The sequence below is a fragment of the Leuresthes tenuis genome, unplaced genomic scaffold, assembly GCF_036924035.1.
Source record: "Leuresthes tenuis unplaced genomic scaffold, fLeuTen1.0.hap1 SCAF_4, whole genome shotgun sequence".
Classification (NCBI taxonomy): Eukaryota; Metazoa; Chordata; class Actinopteri; order Atheriniformes; family Atherinopsidae; genus Leuresthes; species Leuresthes tenuis.
Genome location: NW_027325358.1, coordinates 14,691,572 through 14,709,288, shown reverse-complemented (window position 1 = coordinate 14,709,288; position 17,717 = coordinate 14,691,572). Strand labels below are relative to the sequence as shown.

The following is a 17,717-nucleotide window of genomic DNA, read 5'->3' as shown; positions in this document are numbered from 1 at the left end:
TTCTCATTAGTCTTTACCTCTGTATATATGTACAGGGATATACTTAAACACTCCACAGTTTAATTTGTTTGCCAGTCAGCTGCACCAGCTGAAAACCTCCAAACCCTACTCTGCCTTGATTGGCTAATGTCTTCAGTGACGTACATTTTTTAGGTCCTTATCCTCAGACTGTATTTATTGGTTATCCCTCCAGCTATTTTTTCAAATGGTCACCAAACACCACAGTTTTGAGCTAAAGCAGAAACCTGTAGGAGACAAATTAGCTAAAGAGTTTCATTGTTGTTATCGTAAATCAAACAATAACTTTGGGGGGTCATAATTTTATCCTTCGGATTTGCTTTCTTTTTACCGTCTTGGCAATGGCATGTTGTCAAGAAAGAATTAACAAGTGTTTCATGTGGGTGAACTGGGTTCAAATCCCCTGCATGCAGAGGTACTTCCAGTGAGGGTCCTCAGGCAAGACTGCCTATCAGTGTAAGTTGCTAAAAAAAATTAAGGATAAAAGTGTCTGCTAAATTCATAAACATAGTAAACTTTTTTCGTCAGCCACAAAAAGCTGAAAGATACTTTGACCTGCTTATTACACTGGAAGAAAAGTCAGAATAATGTAAAAGTCATTAAGTATTAGACCGTGGATGTGCGAAACTTAATGGTAACCCATTAAACAATTAAGTGACATGCACATAATTTAATGGAAACTCCAGCAGCAAATGTTTATTTCTGTTGAGATTCTGTTGCTGGAGCCTGTTTTACAACTTGCTTTTGATTAGTAATTGTATTCAATAAAATGTCATATTAAACGTACATTATGTACTTTTATTAAAATGTGTTCATCACTTGCCACACAAATATGAACAGAAAGACCTTGAGGCAATCACGTACCACAGTTTGGTTCATTATATTGACAAAATATAAAACATAGTTTCACAAGATAAAAAAAAAAAATGCTCTGCCCCAAATCCCTTTTACAAATAATTTCACTCACTAGGACCTACATAATAGCACCATGATGAATTACACTGCAATATACACTAATCAGCTCAAACATTAAAACCACTTGTCTGTTGCTGTTAAGGGCCCCCTAATTCTGCCAAAGGGGATGCACACAGGACCTCTGGGGATGTCATGTGTTTTTTTTCTTAGAAGCTACGACGCTCACAGGACATTCTTCAGTTTCTGTGAGGGATTGATTGTGGACCCCATGGTTCTGGCCGGTTCCGTTGCGTCCCAGATGCTCCATCAAATTGGGATCGGGACAGTTTGGAGAGTCTGGCCACTCTGTTGTGCTCCTCCAGCTGTTCCTGAGTTGTTCTTTAAGTGGGATGGGATGCATCTCAATGCTATACTCAGGAAGTCCACTTGTCATGGAAGGGGGGGTGGGGGGGGGGGGGGGGGGGGGGTGGCATGGTTTACCAGCAGAGAAGTACGTTGTGACAAAGTGGACGGTCATTGCTGTTTAATTCACCTGTCAATGGTTTTAATGTTCTGGCTCATTGATGTAGACCACATAACATAGTTATTACCACATACTTACAGCATCAAACAAAACACAACAAAACAATATTTGACAACAAAAGAAATGGGTTGGTGTGTGTTGCTGAAGTACAGTGAGGTTTTTTTGTGTTTTTAGAAAGTGATTCATAATGTTTGTGTATAGAAGGGGAACTGAGTGCATTGCTCGATAGTTGTATGAGCTGACATGAGTGAAACCATGAGAGGATCATGTACTCCTTCAAAGAGGAAAAAAAAATATGTCACTGAGGATAGGCCAACAATCAATGTGTGTGCTCTAGAGACAGACTGCCAGAATGTGTAGGTATAAAAGCGTGAATATTTTGCCGAGAGAACACGGTTGTAGGTACATCAACTTATAAATATGTTTTCTTGAATGTAGTTTTTTCCCTGTATGTAAAAAGTGTCCATGGCTCTTCTTTCTATTAAATTACTCCTGCTGATGGCTCCCCCAACTTTGTTAGCCGTTGAAGCAGACCGGACCAACTTGGAAACCAAATTTCTGGCTCCCTTTTCCAAAATCAGACACAGCTACATCGATGATGGGGAGTGTGTTAGACTGCGGAGCGTCAAACTCCAACAGTGTCCTCTCCTGCCCGGAGCGTGTCTGCAGCAGACAAAGATTATTAAAAGATTGGAAAACAAAGTGCGCGTGTTTGCACTCACGCTGTATGTCTGTTACTCACCTGACACCCGTCATACAGTGCGCTGATGTAATGTGAGTTCTCCTGTGTGAGCTCCTCCCCGTTGCTGCCTCTGAAGCGCAGTGCATGTTCATAACTAAAGGTAGCTGTGTGCAGCCAAGCAGCAGAGTTGAGGCAGTGGTAGGTAAATGTCTGCTTAGCTGTGGCGCTCAGAAGCTTCAGGAAAGTCAACTGGACTATGTGGGTTGAAACACCATCTGATCCGGAGTAGGAAAACTGGAGGAGAGGACCGGAACCATACATGTGTCTTAACAGTATACATTAATGGATTATCACAGCAGAGAAAAGAGTTTTTGTGGGCACATTAAGGCCTAATCTTTATGTAGACTTGCATTTTTGAAATTGTGCTTCTCCCAAATAGCTAAAGCCTGGTAGAAAATCATAGATGTTGAGTCAGAGGAGCAGCTCCTAATGTACTCATCACCGACATCATAACTAACATTAGACAGTCTGATGTTTTTCCCTGAAAAGCTGAGTAGTTCTGCTTTGCAGTGTCTGCCAACTTCTGAAAAACACTGCTTTCAAACCCCACTCATAAAATGGGAAGTTCCCTTTAAAGCTGCTACAGTTTCAGTCCTCTATCTGTCCAGAAACTATATCAAATAATGGCCCATTTGGTTTTTTTCCAGTGATATAATGAAATGGTGATACAGTATGATTGAATTATCACACTATACCTGTTTTCCTTTCCTGAATTTACTGTACCAGGTGCCAGGCTTCTCTCCTTTCCAGGCTGCCAACTTTACCTGAAGACACACACACACAAAAAAAGTCAACTCAGGTCATTAATTCACAAAACGGATGATGAAGATATCGAAATTTGGCTAACGTCTGTGTAAACTCACCGACTGGAACTTCTTATCAGGGTACAGACACGTCTCTCCCTGTGCAGTGAAGTTACAGAACACCTTGAAAGAGTCTCTATGGCAACCCTGGTTGGGATCTATCCAGTACTCACCTGGAGAGAAAAACAGAAAGAGAGCAGTTGAAAGGAGACAAACATCTTTAAGGCTAGTAGCAAGGTTGAAAAAAAACCATTCCGATACAGCTGATAAATCAAGAAACACACAAAAAAAGATAAATGAGGAGAAGGGATATAGCTGTGATAAACAGATATCTGGACACAAACTGATACCATTGGGGAGCTCTGGGTGGAGGAGCCAGAGTTCTTTGCAGGTGCGGGCGGGGCTGTGGTATGTTCCCTGTGGGTTTCGCAGGCCTTCCACTTCCACCTTCATAGAAGAAAGCGACGCAAACACTTCTTCCATGCCTTGGTCCTCCTTATCCTTCATCCAACCATGCTGCTCTGCCTGATCCCCTTGTATCAGTCCGTCCTCTCCGTCTATGTCCTCCTCCTCAGTGTCGAATGCAGCACCATCCACCATAGTGTGAGTTCTTCTTCTCCTTCCTCTCTCTGGCAGAGGTGCAATCCCAATCGCTGGCCGTCCCTAAAGAGAGGAGAAATAGGTACAGAGAATATAAAGATTAGTAGAGGAAATAAAATCAGAATGCACTTGACTTCTTTAAGAGGAACTCACTGGGGGTCCTGGAGGCCCTGAGGGTCCAGTGTCTCCTCTGGGACCAATAGGGCCCTAAATGAAAACAGAAACAAAAAATCAGTTTATGGGAGTAACATGGAGTTGTTTAGGTTCATAGTAATATCACTGAATAAATCCAGCAAGGCAATAAACATCAAAGATACCTGGTTTCCTTTCGAGCCCTTTAAACCAATAGCACCCTGTGAGCGGTTGACAGAACAGAGAGACGCAGGTAAAAGATAAGTACCCTTCCAGAAATCTTCACACTAACAAATGTATTGTGTATTTGTAGTTTGTGTACTGTCGAGATTGTTCTTTTTACTCACAGACAGGCCTGTGGGGCCGGGAGGGCCAGGAGGACCTGATGGGCCAACTGGACCCTGGTATAACCCAAAGAAAGAAAACAGTCATATGAATAGAATACGGAGATATAGTGGAGGTCAGTACCATGAGAGATGTTGTGAGTGATCCCACTGAGCATTTTTTTGGGGTTGAAAAGATATTTATAAATGACGTAAATAGTCTGTAGACATCTAGTTTAAAAGTGTTGCAGATGTCAAAATTTAGTTGCAGATGTTGATTCAGTTTCCACAGTGATGCCATATTTCACCATGATTGGCAATATAACTGTGCACCATTCGATGTGGGACTCACATTTATCACCACCTTTTAAGCTGCACAGCAACACAAAAACAGGATACACAATAAAACATCACAGCCTGCCAGTAAAATAGTTGGGAGTTGTTACTCACAGATCATTACAGCTTTTTATATTTATGTATTCAGCTGCTGCCTTTATCGTGTCCGGAGGCACCTTGTTGTCAGCAAACAGCTTGTGAGCTTCCATATTTATGATTCAATGACAAATGAACTGTGCTGAAAACCACATTTCATGTGCTGGTGAATTATGAGTTTAGAAAAATATTTTCAAATGAACTAATACTGTTTCTCTTTAAACTCACCACCAAACAAAGTGGCTGTGTGTTTTGTGAGCTATAACTATATATATATATATTTTTATATATATATATATATATATACATACATATATACACAAAATGCACAAAAGTTACGACCACAAATGACAGAAAATCTTCGACCAAAAGCCAGCACTGAAATCCAAGTCGGTGCTGCCTGTGATTTTAACATGATATACAGACTTTAGTTTTGTATTTTACATATTTACAGATGTTTGTGTGATGTACACATTGCATGATAATAGGAACTAAAGGGGGACAAAAGCAACTTTGTGGACTGGGTTTGCAGAATGGTATCTGGGGAATTTGGAGGTGGGTGAACACCTCTGACTCTTGGTCATGTTCTCCTCCTGCTGTGGAAATGTGCCACTGTTGGTGAGCGCTGCCATTTGTTAGGGCTGATGGGTGTTTATATGGGAAGGCCATAGTTGAATCAAGCCACTTGAACCTGGGGTCTCAGTTTTTATATTTATTGTGCATAATACAGAACAGAGCTCCACAAACCAATGGTAACTGGTCTGAAAAGTAAAGCTGATAACAAAACGTCTACTAATGCAATAACAGAGAGGTTTCCAAGCTTCCAGCTCCAGTAGTCTTAAAAAAGTGTGTTCTCTGCGGTCAGGACTGAAAGATTTTTTATAAATGTATTACAAAAAAAGTGGATGATTGTTTGACCAAGACCCGGGCTTGTGTTAGTGCGTGTAAGCATGTGTGTGTGTGTTTCAGTGTAATTTGCACCTCATCTCCTTTTGGACCTTGTAGTCCCTGGTTTCCTGGTAGTCCCCTGTCCCCCTTCTCTCCAGTATCTCCTGGTGGCCCTATGAGACCTATTAGACCACCATGTCCCTGCATTGACACCATGGATGAGATAAAAAAACAAAGCCACTGCAAGGGTCAGTGTAAATTTTGGTGTGTAAATTGAACGCACCTTGTCTCCCTTCCTGCCAGGGTCCCCCTTTAGTCCCGGTATACCTGGTGGACCCTGAGGCGAAGACGTTATGATTAATGCAAACAATAGGCCAAGACAAATAAAAATACAAATGTTTATCAGCCTGACAGAGATGGGAGAGGTCATTAAGCTGCATAGCAACATAAAAACAGGAGACTCTAGGGCAACATAACATCAGCAAGTCCTGCTGACAGTCTATCAGTGGAATAGTTGGAGTTGATACCTATAGATTACAGCTTCCAATACAATTTCTGTAATACTGGCAGTAAACTAATCTTTCTCTCAGAGAAGTATCAGGGGAAGTAAGCATTTGGGGCCAGATTGTGTGTTAGGTCAAGATGACTGCTCACTTTATTTGATTCCCCCCTCTGATAGTCACTATAGCAGGAGCTAAAGCTCCAGCTGACTAAAACCAAAGCTACGTCTTAAGACAGTATAAAACTATTTTTCTAGTCTTTCCTCGCTGTCAATCTTCGATGAGGTTGGATATGTTTCCTTTTAAGTTCTGGCCTAAATAAATGCACGTAAAGTATTGGGTTTGAAGTCTCACTTTTTATCCATCTCCTCTGAAGAATGCGCTTTTATTTTCATTATTACTTCATTATTTAATGAAACACATTTAATCTGCTTGTTTTTTGGGTGTTTTTAGGTTTTGTTTTTTTCCTTTGACTCTTGTCTGGGAAACAAATTTATTTTGCAGAAGTATGTATAATTTATTCTAGGGGTAATCTTACCATGGGACCTGGTGGTCCTGTCTGGCCCGGTGGTCCATTTAAACCTTGCTCACCCTGTCAAAAATACACAGAAAAAGCCATGACTGGTCTGCCACCATGGTGCGCTTCTTTTTTCTTTGCGTGCCTAAATGTACTTACTGCAGGGCCAGGGATCCCTCTTAGGCCCTGGAGACCAGGCCTCCCAGGATGTCCCTGAGCACCTATAGGCCCTGTCTTTCCAATGGGACCCTCCAATCCAGGAGCCCCCTGAAGTAACAGAAAACAGGGATACCCTCAGAAACTGTGAGCAGTAAGGAGATATTATTCAAAGAGATGTTTCTAACTCTCACCTTTGCTCCTTTCAAACCTGCTTTCCCTTCCTTTCCGGGTTTGCCCAGGTGGCCCTGAAGAACAATATATCAAAACATTTTAATCTGAATCTTCACATACTGTAAACTGTGATAATGCATTAAGTCAAACACTCCAACTTTACTCTGACAGGTAAAGACATTTTCAACTTTACTTAATGAGACAAGAAACAGAAAATATACTACTTGGAAAAAAAACCCTCCTACTTTCTAGTATTTTGTTTTTCCTCTTTCAGCTTTGATTCCAGCATGCATTTGCCATGCTTTTGTTTCGATAAGCCTGTACAATGTCATTCATTTCCATGTATAGTTACATGAGTTTTTCGTCCGGATCTTGCATTGAGGATTGTATAATCAGACCGCTTTGTAAAGTCTTCACCAGCACATCCCAAAAATCTTCAATGGGAATAAGGTTTGGACTCTGAGGTGGTCTATGTGTCAAAAACATATTGCATGCTCCCTCAATCCCCCCTAAACATTCTGAATCAGATTAATTCATGGCATCTGACATAATTATTTTATGTTGCTGAATGGGCTGTATGGTTGTGTCTTGGTTCAAATCTTGGTCCTTGTTTCGTTTTTTTCTTTTTTAGGTACACACCCGTCGCCCAGGCGCGCCAGATGGTCCAGGTTCCCCTGCTGCTCCTGGTGGTCCCTGAGAAATTGAAAGAAATCAAGTTGCATTGTCATTTACCATGTTGATAACATCTTTCATGTTAATGAACTGACAGTTGTTATGGGTATGTAGTGAAGAGGGGGAAGCTCACCGATTTTCCAGGATCTCCTGTGTCTCCTTTAGTTCCAGGGAGGCCATCAACACCCTAATGAGGAACAGAAAACCGTGACCTAAAGCACAATTTCACTGCACAACATAAAGATCTACCTTGGAGTAGACGACTGGTTGAGAAAACATCAGCAACTGAGGTATTACGACAATGTCAAGTTTATGTGATGACACATATTAGCTCTGTATTTTCACCTTAAATTTGGATATAATTTCAAAGTTAGATGTAATTCATATTTCTACAAGCAGACACTTACATTGGGACCGGCCTCTCCCTGTTGGCCAAGGTCACCAGTCAGACCTATCGGACCCTGTGGGAAGAAAGAACTTGAGCTAGGACACCATTAAATAGAACATTTACATAATGCGCTACACTAAGGAGGCAGAGAGTAGTAACCTCAGAAGCAGTGAAGCTAAGACATTTGGGATGGCAGACACATGCTGTTGAGTACATTTTATCTAAAAAAAAGCCTATGATAACAAAAATGTTCAGATATCTCACTGCTATGGATAATCCTCATGAACTGGGAGAGACCAGAGCTTCTACCAACTAAATATGTGCTTTCATCCTTTTAGCTGGATTATTTATTGTCTGTAGCTGTCAGAGATAAAAAGTACCTCTGTTTAGGTGGGTATGGGTTCTTACGTTACTATATATGGTAAAGAATTAACTCGTATTTTAAATTGAGCTGAGATGTATTAAGCTAGTTAACTATAGTTGGATAAACTGCTTCATTTAATCAAGTATCAAGAAGACAGTTCAACATACAGTTTCCCCAGGTTTCTTATAGACATTTCCCAGTTTATTAAGTTTTGTCTTTAGCCGGGTAGCTTTAGCTACCTCACCAGCAAGATTTCCCTTGACCGAGTCTGTTCAGAAATGAGGCAACAAAACGTAATAGTTGTTTCCTTATCCATCTCACATGTTTTTTCCCCAACTGGCATGCCCCTTTATGGCACCAGTTGTACTTTCTAGATCTACTGAATCCAAGGAACACAGGTTCTGATCAATTATTTGGACCTTTTGGACCTGTGAGGGGATAGAGACCATCCATATCCCTCAAACCACACATCTCCTGAACTCTCTGTTGAGAAATATAACTTTGTTCAAGCACAGCTATTTCTTAGAAAAGTTTGCTGAAATTGTGTGCTTAATATAACCTAAATACATCTGGATTTAACAATGACCTAATTAATTTGACCATTTTACCTGTTTTTAGTCGATTATTTAGTACTTTTCAAACTCAGTAGGCAAACAAAGTGATACCAAACTGAACTAGAATTCATTATATAGTTTATACTTTAATACAGTTGTTTGTGTTGCATTGTTTTTAAAAGGGTTTTTGATATTAGGGTCACTCACAGCATTGCCCTTGGCTCCATCCTCCCCTGGAGGACCCCTGGTTCCTGGAGGACCGGCCGCACCTGAAGCGCCTGTATCTCCCTTCTCCCCCTGATCTCCTTTTTCTCCCTAAAGTATTGTAAAAGCAGAGTAAGCAATTATGAGGGGTGGGGCACAAGAGGTGGATGACGATGACTTTAATTGTGTAAGACATGGCATCATAGAATGTCCCCCAAAAAGTAAACTCACTGGCCTTCCTGGAACACCAGCTGGTCCAGGGTCACCTGCCTCGCCGTCCTCACCCTAAGCGGGAGAGATATTAAGAGCAGAAAATACATGAGGATATTTTAAAAACATAGGAGGATATCAGTGTTATTGTCTCAAGTGTGTTTAACAGTTTTTTTTTTTTACCTTTTCCCCAACAACACCTGGCTGTCCTATCATCCCTGGTCTACCAGTTTGCCCCTGTGCAGCAGATCGTGGTTATCTTTTCCGAATTCAAAACAAGTGCTTAACTTAATGAGAAGAGCATTTATACTTACCAGTCCCCCAATAGGTCCTTGAGAACCAGCAGGGCCTTGTTGCCCAGGTGGACCCTAAAACCATGTAATTGTCAAATGTAATTGATTTAATCCCGTAAATGAAAGAAGATAAGATGAAATAACAGTTATTTAGACGTATGCGTATGAGCTCACCATGAGACCCACGTGTCCACTCTCACCCTTTTCACCTGGCAGGCCAGGCATGCCCTTGAAGAAATTTTACAGAATTGGAGGATTAGAGTGCACGATCCGATGTTCGCTTCATCTCCTAAAATGACACTTCAGTGGTCTGCATGTAGATGACAGAAATAATTCTCACCTGTAATCCTGTCGGTCCTTTAGAGCCTTTAAAACCACGTGATCCCTCATCACCTTTTGGGCCGTACATGCCCTGCTGGCCCCGAGGACCCACCAGTCCGTCCACACCCTGGTATACAGAGAAGGGTCAAAAGTGAGTCTAAAGTCCTGGAGAATGTTATCACCCTATCATCATGTAATATCTCTTGAAACTGGTTGCATGTGCAGACAAGTGGCAGCAACATTATGATTTCATGGGACTGGCATAAAGGCCAACTTGTTAGAAATGGGTTACATAATAAGTTGAATTTTCCTACACCTGGTTTCTTCCCATTTAACAGACTCTTCTGACTTTCAACTATAACAACAGTTGAAGCTAAAAAGAAAAAGCCTCTAACTGGGTTTTAATTTTTGAGATTCACAAACCTCTCATCGTATTTTTGCCACAGTCTGATTTGAGGTGTTTTAGCTCACATAACACTGAGCTGAAAAGAATAAACAGGGCGATAAAGACTCACTGGAAGTCCTGGCTGACCAATTGGACCCTGAGTACCAGTGGAGCCAGGGGGACCCTGTAGGAGAAGAGTGAAAGACAAAGAGACAAGATCAGAGCTGCTGGTGTTGCAGAGCACAGTCCATGTTGATGTAATATTCCAAATCCAGACTCACTCCTTCCCCTTTGTCCCCTTTGCTGCCTTTCTGTCCGGGTCCTCCTTGTTCTCCCTGTGGATACACACACATACACAAAACCTATCACTACAGGGAATAAATGCACACTCCAAGTCATCCTCTCTGATTATCAGATGCATGAGGACTTTTCACAAAAGCCCTTTAAGTCGGGACTAATATGCCTTCATTCTGCACTGGTGTCATGTGAAAGAGGCTGCATCGAAGCTGGTCCACTGTTGATACACCGCTGAGCCAGCAAGAGAGGTAGTAACAGAGGTGAAATGGGTTATGTGTGGAGGGGCGAGCCAGAATCACGGAACATGCCCCTCCAACTGACAATGGTGTCAACTCTCTGGGATTCTGCGACAAAATGAGTCCTTTTGTGAAAGGACACACAGATGTGGGACTGATCCGCCTCTGTCTGCCGTGCATGAATTACTAAGGAGAAGCGGCGGTGGGTTAACAAGGACATCTTTTTTGTGCCAATTAGCTGCAACCGATGTGTGAAAAGAGCTATAGTTTACTTTATCCCCATCATCTCCTGGAGGTCCTGCAGGGCCTGTAGTTCCAGGCATTCCTACTGGTCCCTGATCCCCATCTTGACCTGCTGGTCCAATGGGACCCTTCTCTCCCTGAGACAAAAAAAAAAAAAAAAACATTTTTAATATGTGATATTTGCATACAAATACATACACGTATGTAACAACTAGTGAAACCAAACATGGATACATTTAAAGCATTTTCCTTTCCATTAGTCAATTTGTGACTGTTTGTTTTAATTAGGTGTAACTGTGCGATGTGACTGGAAACAAATCAAATCGAAGGGGTTGACATTAGAAAAGACAGTAACATAGAAAGCTGTTACGTGAACCTACAGGCTCCCCCTTTTCTCCCATTGGTCCAGGTCCTCCAATCGCTCCGGGCCGACCGGGTTGTCCTATGGCACCAGCAGATCCTGGGGGGCCCCTCTCACCTGTCGGTCCCTACAGACAGCACAGTCGCCCTTTAATAAAACACTAAGATAATGAAGGGCAAATATACGTGCCTAAAAGACCTGCTCATATCTATAATCCTCTAATGATAACACAGGATTTGTTCAGTGGAAATATTGCAAATGAATAACTATAAAGCAAAACTGAAAAAATAGATTTAATAAATAAAAACAAGTTAGAGCGCATAATGAATATCAGTTTCTAGGTGCGATACTATAACTTACTATGGCTCCTGAGGCTCCACCAGGTCCTGATCCTCCTTTCAGACCAGGCGGCCCCTGTAAATATCAAAGTTTAACTTTGCAGTATATTTTAACATAATATTTAAAAAAAGCAAGCTATGTCTCTTGAAATCTTGAAAGCGGTACTTGTTTTTTTGTGTTACCATGCCTCCCGGAGCCCCTCTGCTCCCTCTGAATCCTTTCAGTCCTGGAGGACCATTCTTCCCCGAAGTCCCAGGTAAACCGGGATCCCCCTTAAAGGCAAACAATCAATAGATTAATAAACAAGACTAAAAATTAAAAATCAATAACAAAAAAATTAACATAAGTAGATAACATAGATAACATTTAAAGATACGCATTGACTCTGCAGGGCGATATTTAATGATGTGTGTCTTGAGTTTGTGGACTGACCTTTCCACCCTCTTTCCCTGCAGCCCCAGGTAAACCGTGCTCTCCAGGTACACCTGGTGCTCCTGGGTGACCTCGGTCTCCTGTTGGGCCAGATTCCCCTGATTTACCCTGAAACACACATAAGAAAGTCCCTGAGTGACACACATCAATACAATATAAAGAATGGGGGGAACAATTACCACATTACAGTACTACATGCACACAGTGGTGTTTACCTGTGGTCCTACAACACCTGAGGGTCCTGGAGGTCCCGTCTTTCCTTGGAATCCCTGATATAAAATAAGATTGGTATAAAACATTCTGGTGTTAGTGGTATGGTGTCATTTTTGTGACCTCAATCGTGTCAAGATCAGTGGTCCTCATGCAGACTGAATCCGTTTTGCATCTCATTGAGGCAAATAGTCAAATCTGGAGTCGTGAGGTTAGGGCAAGATTAGATTTAAGTACTAACTGGGAAAAGCTGAAGCTGAGTGGGATATGCTGTCCACAGTGAAAGGAAGTCAATGCAGTTTCCTAATAATGACACCTGTGCAAGCTGGCTGTCTTATGATCACACTCACCGGTTCTCCTCTTTGGCCCGGGTGACCCGGAAGGCCATCCTTCCCAGCTGGGCCCTACGAACACAAACACATACACAGCAACACCAAAGTGAGTAACAAACAGAAGTCCGTGCATTAAAAATGAGCGGGTAAAAAAATAGTCTACATTTGTTGCACCCAACTTGCATTTTCTTCATTGAATTGTCAATTATGCAAATAAGAATGCCAAATAGGTAAGTAGAGTAAAAATTACGTTTTTTTAGGATCTACGGACAAGAATCCTTCTTATTTTGGTCTTTTTCCCCAATAGGAAAATCAGTCAGAATGGTGGAGTATCTTGATTCAGTTTAAAGACTAATTCATCTGTATGTAAGACTGATGAATTAGGTATAAGTTTGTGTATGTGTGCTATACGTTAATGTGGAGGAAGCCGTAGCTTGCTTCACTCACACTTGTTCCTTTAGGTCCTGGCTCTCCGTTCCTTCCTTGTGGCCCTTGAGGTCCCTGAAAAACCCACACCCAGCCAATAATGAGAAGATTAATCATCTACTGAATAATCACTTTATACATGTATTAAGAGAGTTACTCATACCCTCTCTCCAGATGATCCTGGAGGGCCATCATGTCCTGAGGCACCCTGTGAAGAATTGAGAGGGGAGAGCAAAATGGGAGAAGTGATGGAGAGCAAAGCTGACTCACAGCTAAAAGTGATCATATGTTACTTTTGGCTGAGCTGAGAGTCAGCTGACCTTTTCTCCTGATTTCCCAGTAGGCCCTTTTGGCCCCCTGGCACCGCGTGCACCCTGCCAAGAGAAGAAACACGTATGAGACCAAACCAGAGATGATTCCTTGAATTTGTGCTGAGATGATAAAGGAGCTGCAGCTCAAGAAGTGCAGAGAGGCTTCTCCATGTTCTCCAAGTATGTCCATAGCTTGTCTATTTGAGGATTTGCAGCAAATACTTTCTTTGTTACACTATCAGTTGTAACTGAATACTAACAAAATACTCCTTCTATTGCAAAACTCCAAAACCTTTCCTGAATCAGATATGACAGAAATCTTCTGGAGTAATGAAAAAGCTTGACTGGCTTGATGCAGGATGAAAGGACTTAACTCTGTTTATGGATCTGAACTTTGAGCAATTTACATTCAACAGTTTTGGTAATCGTAAACTCACATTTGGACCCCTCTGGCCTGCACCTCCTGGTTGCCCTGCAGGACCCTGGGTTACGACAGAAAAGCAGGTTATATTATCAAATGATGTCCTGACACATAACTCTCACTTCTAAACTCTGCTCACCTTCTTCCCCTTTTCTCCTGCAGCTCCCAGTGCACCCGGGAAACCCTCAGAACCCTACAGAGGAAAAAGACACATGCATTTCTTTGCATTTGTTACCCCACTAATTTGTTTACTTTAATTTGAATCCATTATTTCACTTTTTTTCACCTTTGGCCCCTGTCGTCCTGGATATCCCGGCAGTCCCGGAACACCCAGTTTACCCTAAAAAATACAGCAAATATGAGACCCTGTAAGTTTAAAAAACAACTTTTAGGAATTTAATGATAATTTATCTGTTTTGATAAGTTATTCACCTTCTCCCCAGGAATACCAGAAGGGCCAGACTCTCCATCAGGACCCAACTGGCCTTTGGGCCCTTCAGGTCCATCTTCACCTCGGCCCCCTGTAGCTCCATTGTCCCCAACGTCCCCCTTTGCTCCCATCTCCCCTTTGGCCCCGGGAAAACCATCTTCACCCTGTAGCAAAGCAGATTTAAAATCAAGATGATTTCAGTTTTGCAAACATTATATGTGCACTATAATATTGTCAGACTGAAGAATATCCTGAGTGTAACATTTCGCTCTTTTACCTTCTCGCCTTTGCTCCCTTTTAATCCCCGAATTCCATCTGCTCCCTGTTAAATTGGAAGACAAACCATAAAACTGGAAGTCAACAAGAGAAAAGAGAAAACATAAAACAACACAACATCGGTAGTTGTTTCTGACGGTGACATATACAACCTGTAGCATGTGGACATACATCGTGATTTAAGTGAAATCGAATATAGTTGGATTATTATGTGTAAAAATGAACTGAATAATACTAATTTCCACCCAAAGTATCTTTTCTACCTTAACTCCCCGTTGTCCAGGGTATCCAACAGGCCCTTGCACTCCTGGAGGACCCTAAAAATGACACACGATGATCAATAAACTTATTGGAGGTTGTGATGATATCAAAAACGCGAATAAAGTCGCAGACACTACACTTACCGGCAGCCCTTTTTCTCCCGGAGTGCCTTCTCTTCCAGGGTGACCCTGTTGACAAGTAGACGTGTTAATGTCTGCACTCAGGCATCAAGAAGTAATAGTGAGGTTTAGATTAAAATCTCAGAGATGGAATGTGTCAGTAATGGAGCTTAGAGATACGGATGGAAGTACTGATAATGTCTACTTACTGGGGGCCCGTCATTTCCGGGTAAACCTCGCATCCCTTTCTTCCCTTGAGGTCCCTGTTAGACAAAGAACAGTCGATCAGTGAGGGCTCTTCAAGCCAAAGCTGAAAACATCAACAGAAGCTCTCTCACCTTTTCTCCTGGCAGGCCCACTAACCCCTGAGGACCAGGAAAACCCTGCAGAGGATATCCTGCATTAGTATTCAAACAGAGCTACCAGTGCTTTACTTAGTGCCGTCTGTGTTTTCTGCTCTTACCAAGATCCCAGGATTCCCTTGCTGCCCAGATGCTCCAGTGTCTCCTGGTGGTCCCTGTTACAGAAAAGAAATCATGTCAAGGGAACCCATTTGTTATGTGGCAGTAGTGTCGGTTACATTTATTTGCACTCACTAAGTTTCCCTTTGAGCCTTGAGCCCCATCGATTCCTCGAATGCCCTGTAAGCAGAAACAATGACATTTAAGGGAAGGCTTGCATTTTTTTCCGCCTCTTCGAGTGCACTTAAGTAGCCTCTGTAATAAAACATTAAAGAAAGCACAAGAGCCTTTTTCTTTTAGGACACTACAGGATTATGAATCTTATCTAACTGGGAGACAATGAGCTGTCAGCTCCATAATGCATGTACAGAAAATACGTCCTTGCATGTGGTGGATTTTCCTGTTACATGAACCCTCAGTTACGACAACAGTTTGCACACTAAAAAGAGGAGTGCATTGCCCAGAACGTTTAATAGAAAAGGTTCAAGCCCCCATGGAACTACAACTAAATGAAATTTAGTTTAAGACATTCTGCCTGCTAGCTTGAGAGTTTCACTGCTTAATGAGCCAACATTAAGCATAAATAAGTCATTTAAACAATGTGTTTAAATTGTGTTATAAAATACCGAAGAGAGCAAACTCGTGTTGCTACAAGTGCAAACATCCATTACACATGACTGAGAGAAACTGCTTCAGGCAAGTAAACAGTCATTTTGTCTGATGAGATAAGAATTGCACAATGTCATGTAAACAAATTAGGAAGCAACCACACATTGTAATGAGATTTTATCATGTGGAATTGTCTAATAGACCACAGTGGTGACAACTGTCTCTTTTGTTTCGACACACATGCAAACACAGCTGGGACACGCAGCAGAAGGTGAAAGAGATGTTTCGGCTTTCTTGTAATGGGGCCACTTCTGCATCAGTCACTCATGCAGGCTGGCTGCTCACCACACAGTTCATGTTACCGCAGAGAGTTGCGACCCGGCCTGTTATCCTGCGCGAACGTTCAGCAGTGGAGAAAATGTAGCAACAAAAAAAAACTATTGTCTGATGCAAAGTGACGCAATGTAAAATGTACAATATAGCTCTTGTTCAACCAGCTGTTTCAAAGGTTTGGGTTGTTAGATGTGGGGAAAAAAGGCCCCTCAGGCTTCTCAGGCCCCTTACACTGAAATTTCTAAATCTCCAAACTGAGAGCGCTTAAACAGCTGACTCCTGCAGGCAAGGCTCATAAGCACTACGTACAAACTCATTAAAAAATATATATAAATTAAAATGTCCATTTTTTCACTACTATCTTTTACTCCTTTCTGTGTTTAGCATCAGCGGCTCATGTGTCTGACAGTGAATGTTGAGTATTGGAGTAAGTGTGTGTGCGTATGAAAACACAAGGTTAAAACTTACCGGCTGGCCTGGGGGTCCAGAACGTCCTCTGGGGCCATTCAGACCTCTTGGACCCTTGGAATACATATCACAGTTATAAATAATGACACACCACTGCAAGCACTTGAGTTTATGTGCATTTAAACATGTTTTTTTTTTGTGAGCCCTTACAGAAGGTGACATACTTGGAAACCTGGACATTTTGGCTAGTCCCTACTTCTATAAGGCTGCCCAAAAGTTCAGACTGGAATTACATAAAGAGCCAAGCCAATGGCAAACCATGTAAGTATTATTTAAAAATGCATATACATTTAATTAAAAGTGTTTTTAACCTCTTTTTAAAGACAAAAAAGCAATTATTTTTTACTTTCCTAATAGACTTAATAAGCATGGTTACAATCTGTGCAGTAAGATGCAAAAACATGCTAACTTTAAGTCTTTGGTTTAAGTTAAACACAACAAACTGCATCCCAGTTCAACCGAAAAGCATAAATTCTATATGAACCTTTACAGCTCTACATAACATGAATCTAATTTCCAGAACAAAAGACATTACGTTCACAGGCACATCTGTATAAATATGTCAAATTTAAAGTCAACACTCACAGCATCACCTGGCTGTCCTCTTGGCCCAGGTGGACCCTCAGAGCCCTATAAAAGAAACATCAATCACCATAAACACCCACACACAGAAACATCGACATGTACACAAACTACCAAGACCTCTTACCTTTTCCCCTGGCTCTCCTAGAGGACCCACAGGGCCTGGCTTCCCTCTGTCTCCCTGAGAAATTACACACATAAAGGTTGACAACTGAATCATCAACTCAACACCACCCACTCTATCGCGCAGATATCTTACCTTGTGTCCTTTGTTCCCCGGGAGACCAGGCAAGCCATCGAAGCCTCTATCGCCCTGAGAGAAACACAAAAAAGAGGAGTAATCATATCTTCTAATCATTTCTAAAATAATCACGCTTCATAAAGAAATAAGAGAAAGTAAGTGAAATTGTGACATTCACTTTTGCTCCAGTCTCTCCTATTGCGCCACGACCTCCA

The 17,717-nt window shown here is 41.8% G+C and overlaps 1 protein-coding gene across 1 annotated transcript in view; it reads right to left on the bottom strand.

Moving 5' to 3' along the window:
• Positions 1–1,454: 1,454 nt before the first annotated feature.
• Positions 1,455–17,717, bottom strand: part of LOC140304886 (uncharacterized) — a 20,304-nt gene continuing 4,041 nt past the window's right edge. The window contains exons 12-61 of the mRNA XM_072383693.1: positions 17,681–17,717; positions 17,521–17,574; positions 17,389–17,442; positions 17,265–17,309; positions 16,680–16,733; positions 15,405–15,449; positions 15,272–15,325; positions 15,147–15,191; positions 15,018–15,071; positions 14,833–14,877; positions 14,692–14,745; positions 14,430–14,474; positions 14,155–14,316; positions 14,009–14,062; positions 13,862–13,915; positions 13,739–13,783; positions 13,311–13,364; positions 13,154–13,198; positions 13,012–13,065; positions 12,583–12,636; positions 12,238–12,291; positions 12,023–12,130; positions 11,773–11,862; positions 11,612–11,665; positions 11,271–11,378; positions 10,920–11,027; positions 10,396–10,449; positions 10,245–10,298; positions 9,749–9,856; positions 9,583–9,636; positions 9,430–9,483; positions 9,299–9,352; positions 9,137–9,190; positions 8,909–9,016; positions 7,803–7,856; positions 7,529–7,582; positions 7,363–7,416; positions 6,744–6,797; positions 6,553–6,660; positions 6,415–6,468; positions 5,660–5,713; positions 5,470–5,577; positions 4,081–4,134; positions 3,919–3,954; positions 3,755–3,808; positions 3,352–3,664; positions 3,062–3,174; positions 2,894–2,962; positions 2,199–2,432; positions 1,455–2,119 (exon numbers count right to left, since the gene is read on the bottom strand). The exon at positions 17,681–17,717 is cut by the window's right edge and continues 17 nt beyond it. Of these exons, the coding sequence (XP_072239794.1) occupies positions 1,973–2,119; positions 2,199–2,432; positions 2,894–2,962; positions 3,062–3,174; positions 3,352–3,664; positions 3,755–3,808; positions 3,919–3,954; positions 4,081–4,134; positions 5,470–5,577; positions 5,660–5,713; positions 6,415–6,468; positions 6,553–6,660; positions 6,744–6,797; positions 7,363–7,416; positions 7,529–7,582; positions 7,803–7,856; positions 8,909–9,016; positions 9,137–9,190; positions 9,299–9,352; positions 9,430–9,483; positions 9,583–9,636; positions 9,749–9,856; positions 10,245–10,298; positions 10,396–10,449; positions 10,920–11,027; positions 11,271–11,378; positions 11,612–11,665; positions 11,773–11,862; positions 12,023–12,130; positions 12,238–12,291; positions 12,583–12,636; positions 13,012–13,065; positions 13,154–13,198; positions 13,311–13,364; positions 13,739–13,783; positions 13,862–13,915; positions 14,009–14,062; positions 14,155–14,316; positions 14,430–14,474; positions 14,692–14,745; positions 14,833–14,877; positions 15,018–15,071; positions 15,147–15,191; positions 15,272–15,325; positions 15,405–15,449; positions 16,680–16,733; positions 17,265–17,309; positions 17,389–17,442; positions 17,521–17,574; positions 17,681–17,717 (3,730 nt within the window). The 3' untranslated portion in view covers positions 1,455–1,972. The remainder of the gene's footprint in view (positions 2,120–2,198; positions 2,433–2,893; positions 2,963–3,061; positions 3,175–3,351; positions 3,665–3,754; positions 3,809–3,918; positions 3,955–4,080; positions 4,135–5,469; positions 5,578–5,659; positions 5,714–6,414; positions 6,469–6,552; positions 6,661–6,743; positions 6,798–7,362; positions 7,417–7,528; positions 7,583–7,802; positions 7,857–8,908; positions 9,017–9,136; positions 9,191–9,298; positions 9,353–9,429; positions 9,484–9,582; positions 9,637–9,748; positions 9,857–10,244; positions 10,299–10,395; positions 10,450–10,919; positions 11,028–11,270; positions 11,379–11,611; positions 11,666–11,772; positions 11,863–12,022; positions 12,131–12,237; positions 12,292–12,582; positions 12,637–13,011; positions 13,066–13,153; positions 13,199–13,310; positions 13,365–13,738; positions 13,784–13,861; positions 13,916–14,008; positions 14,063–14,154; positions 14,317–14,429; positions 14,475–14,691; positions 14,746–14,832; positions 14,878–15,017; positions 15,072–15,146; positions 15,192–15,271; positions 15,326–15,404; positions 15,450–16,679; positions 16,734–17,264; positions 17,310–17,388; positions 17,443–17,520; positions 17,575–17,680) is intronic.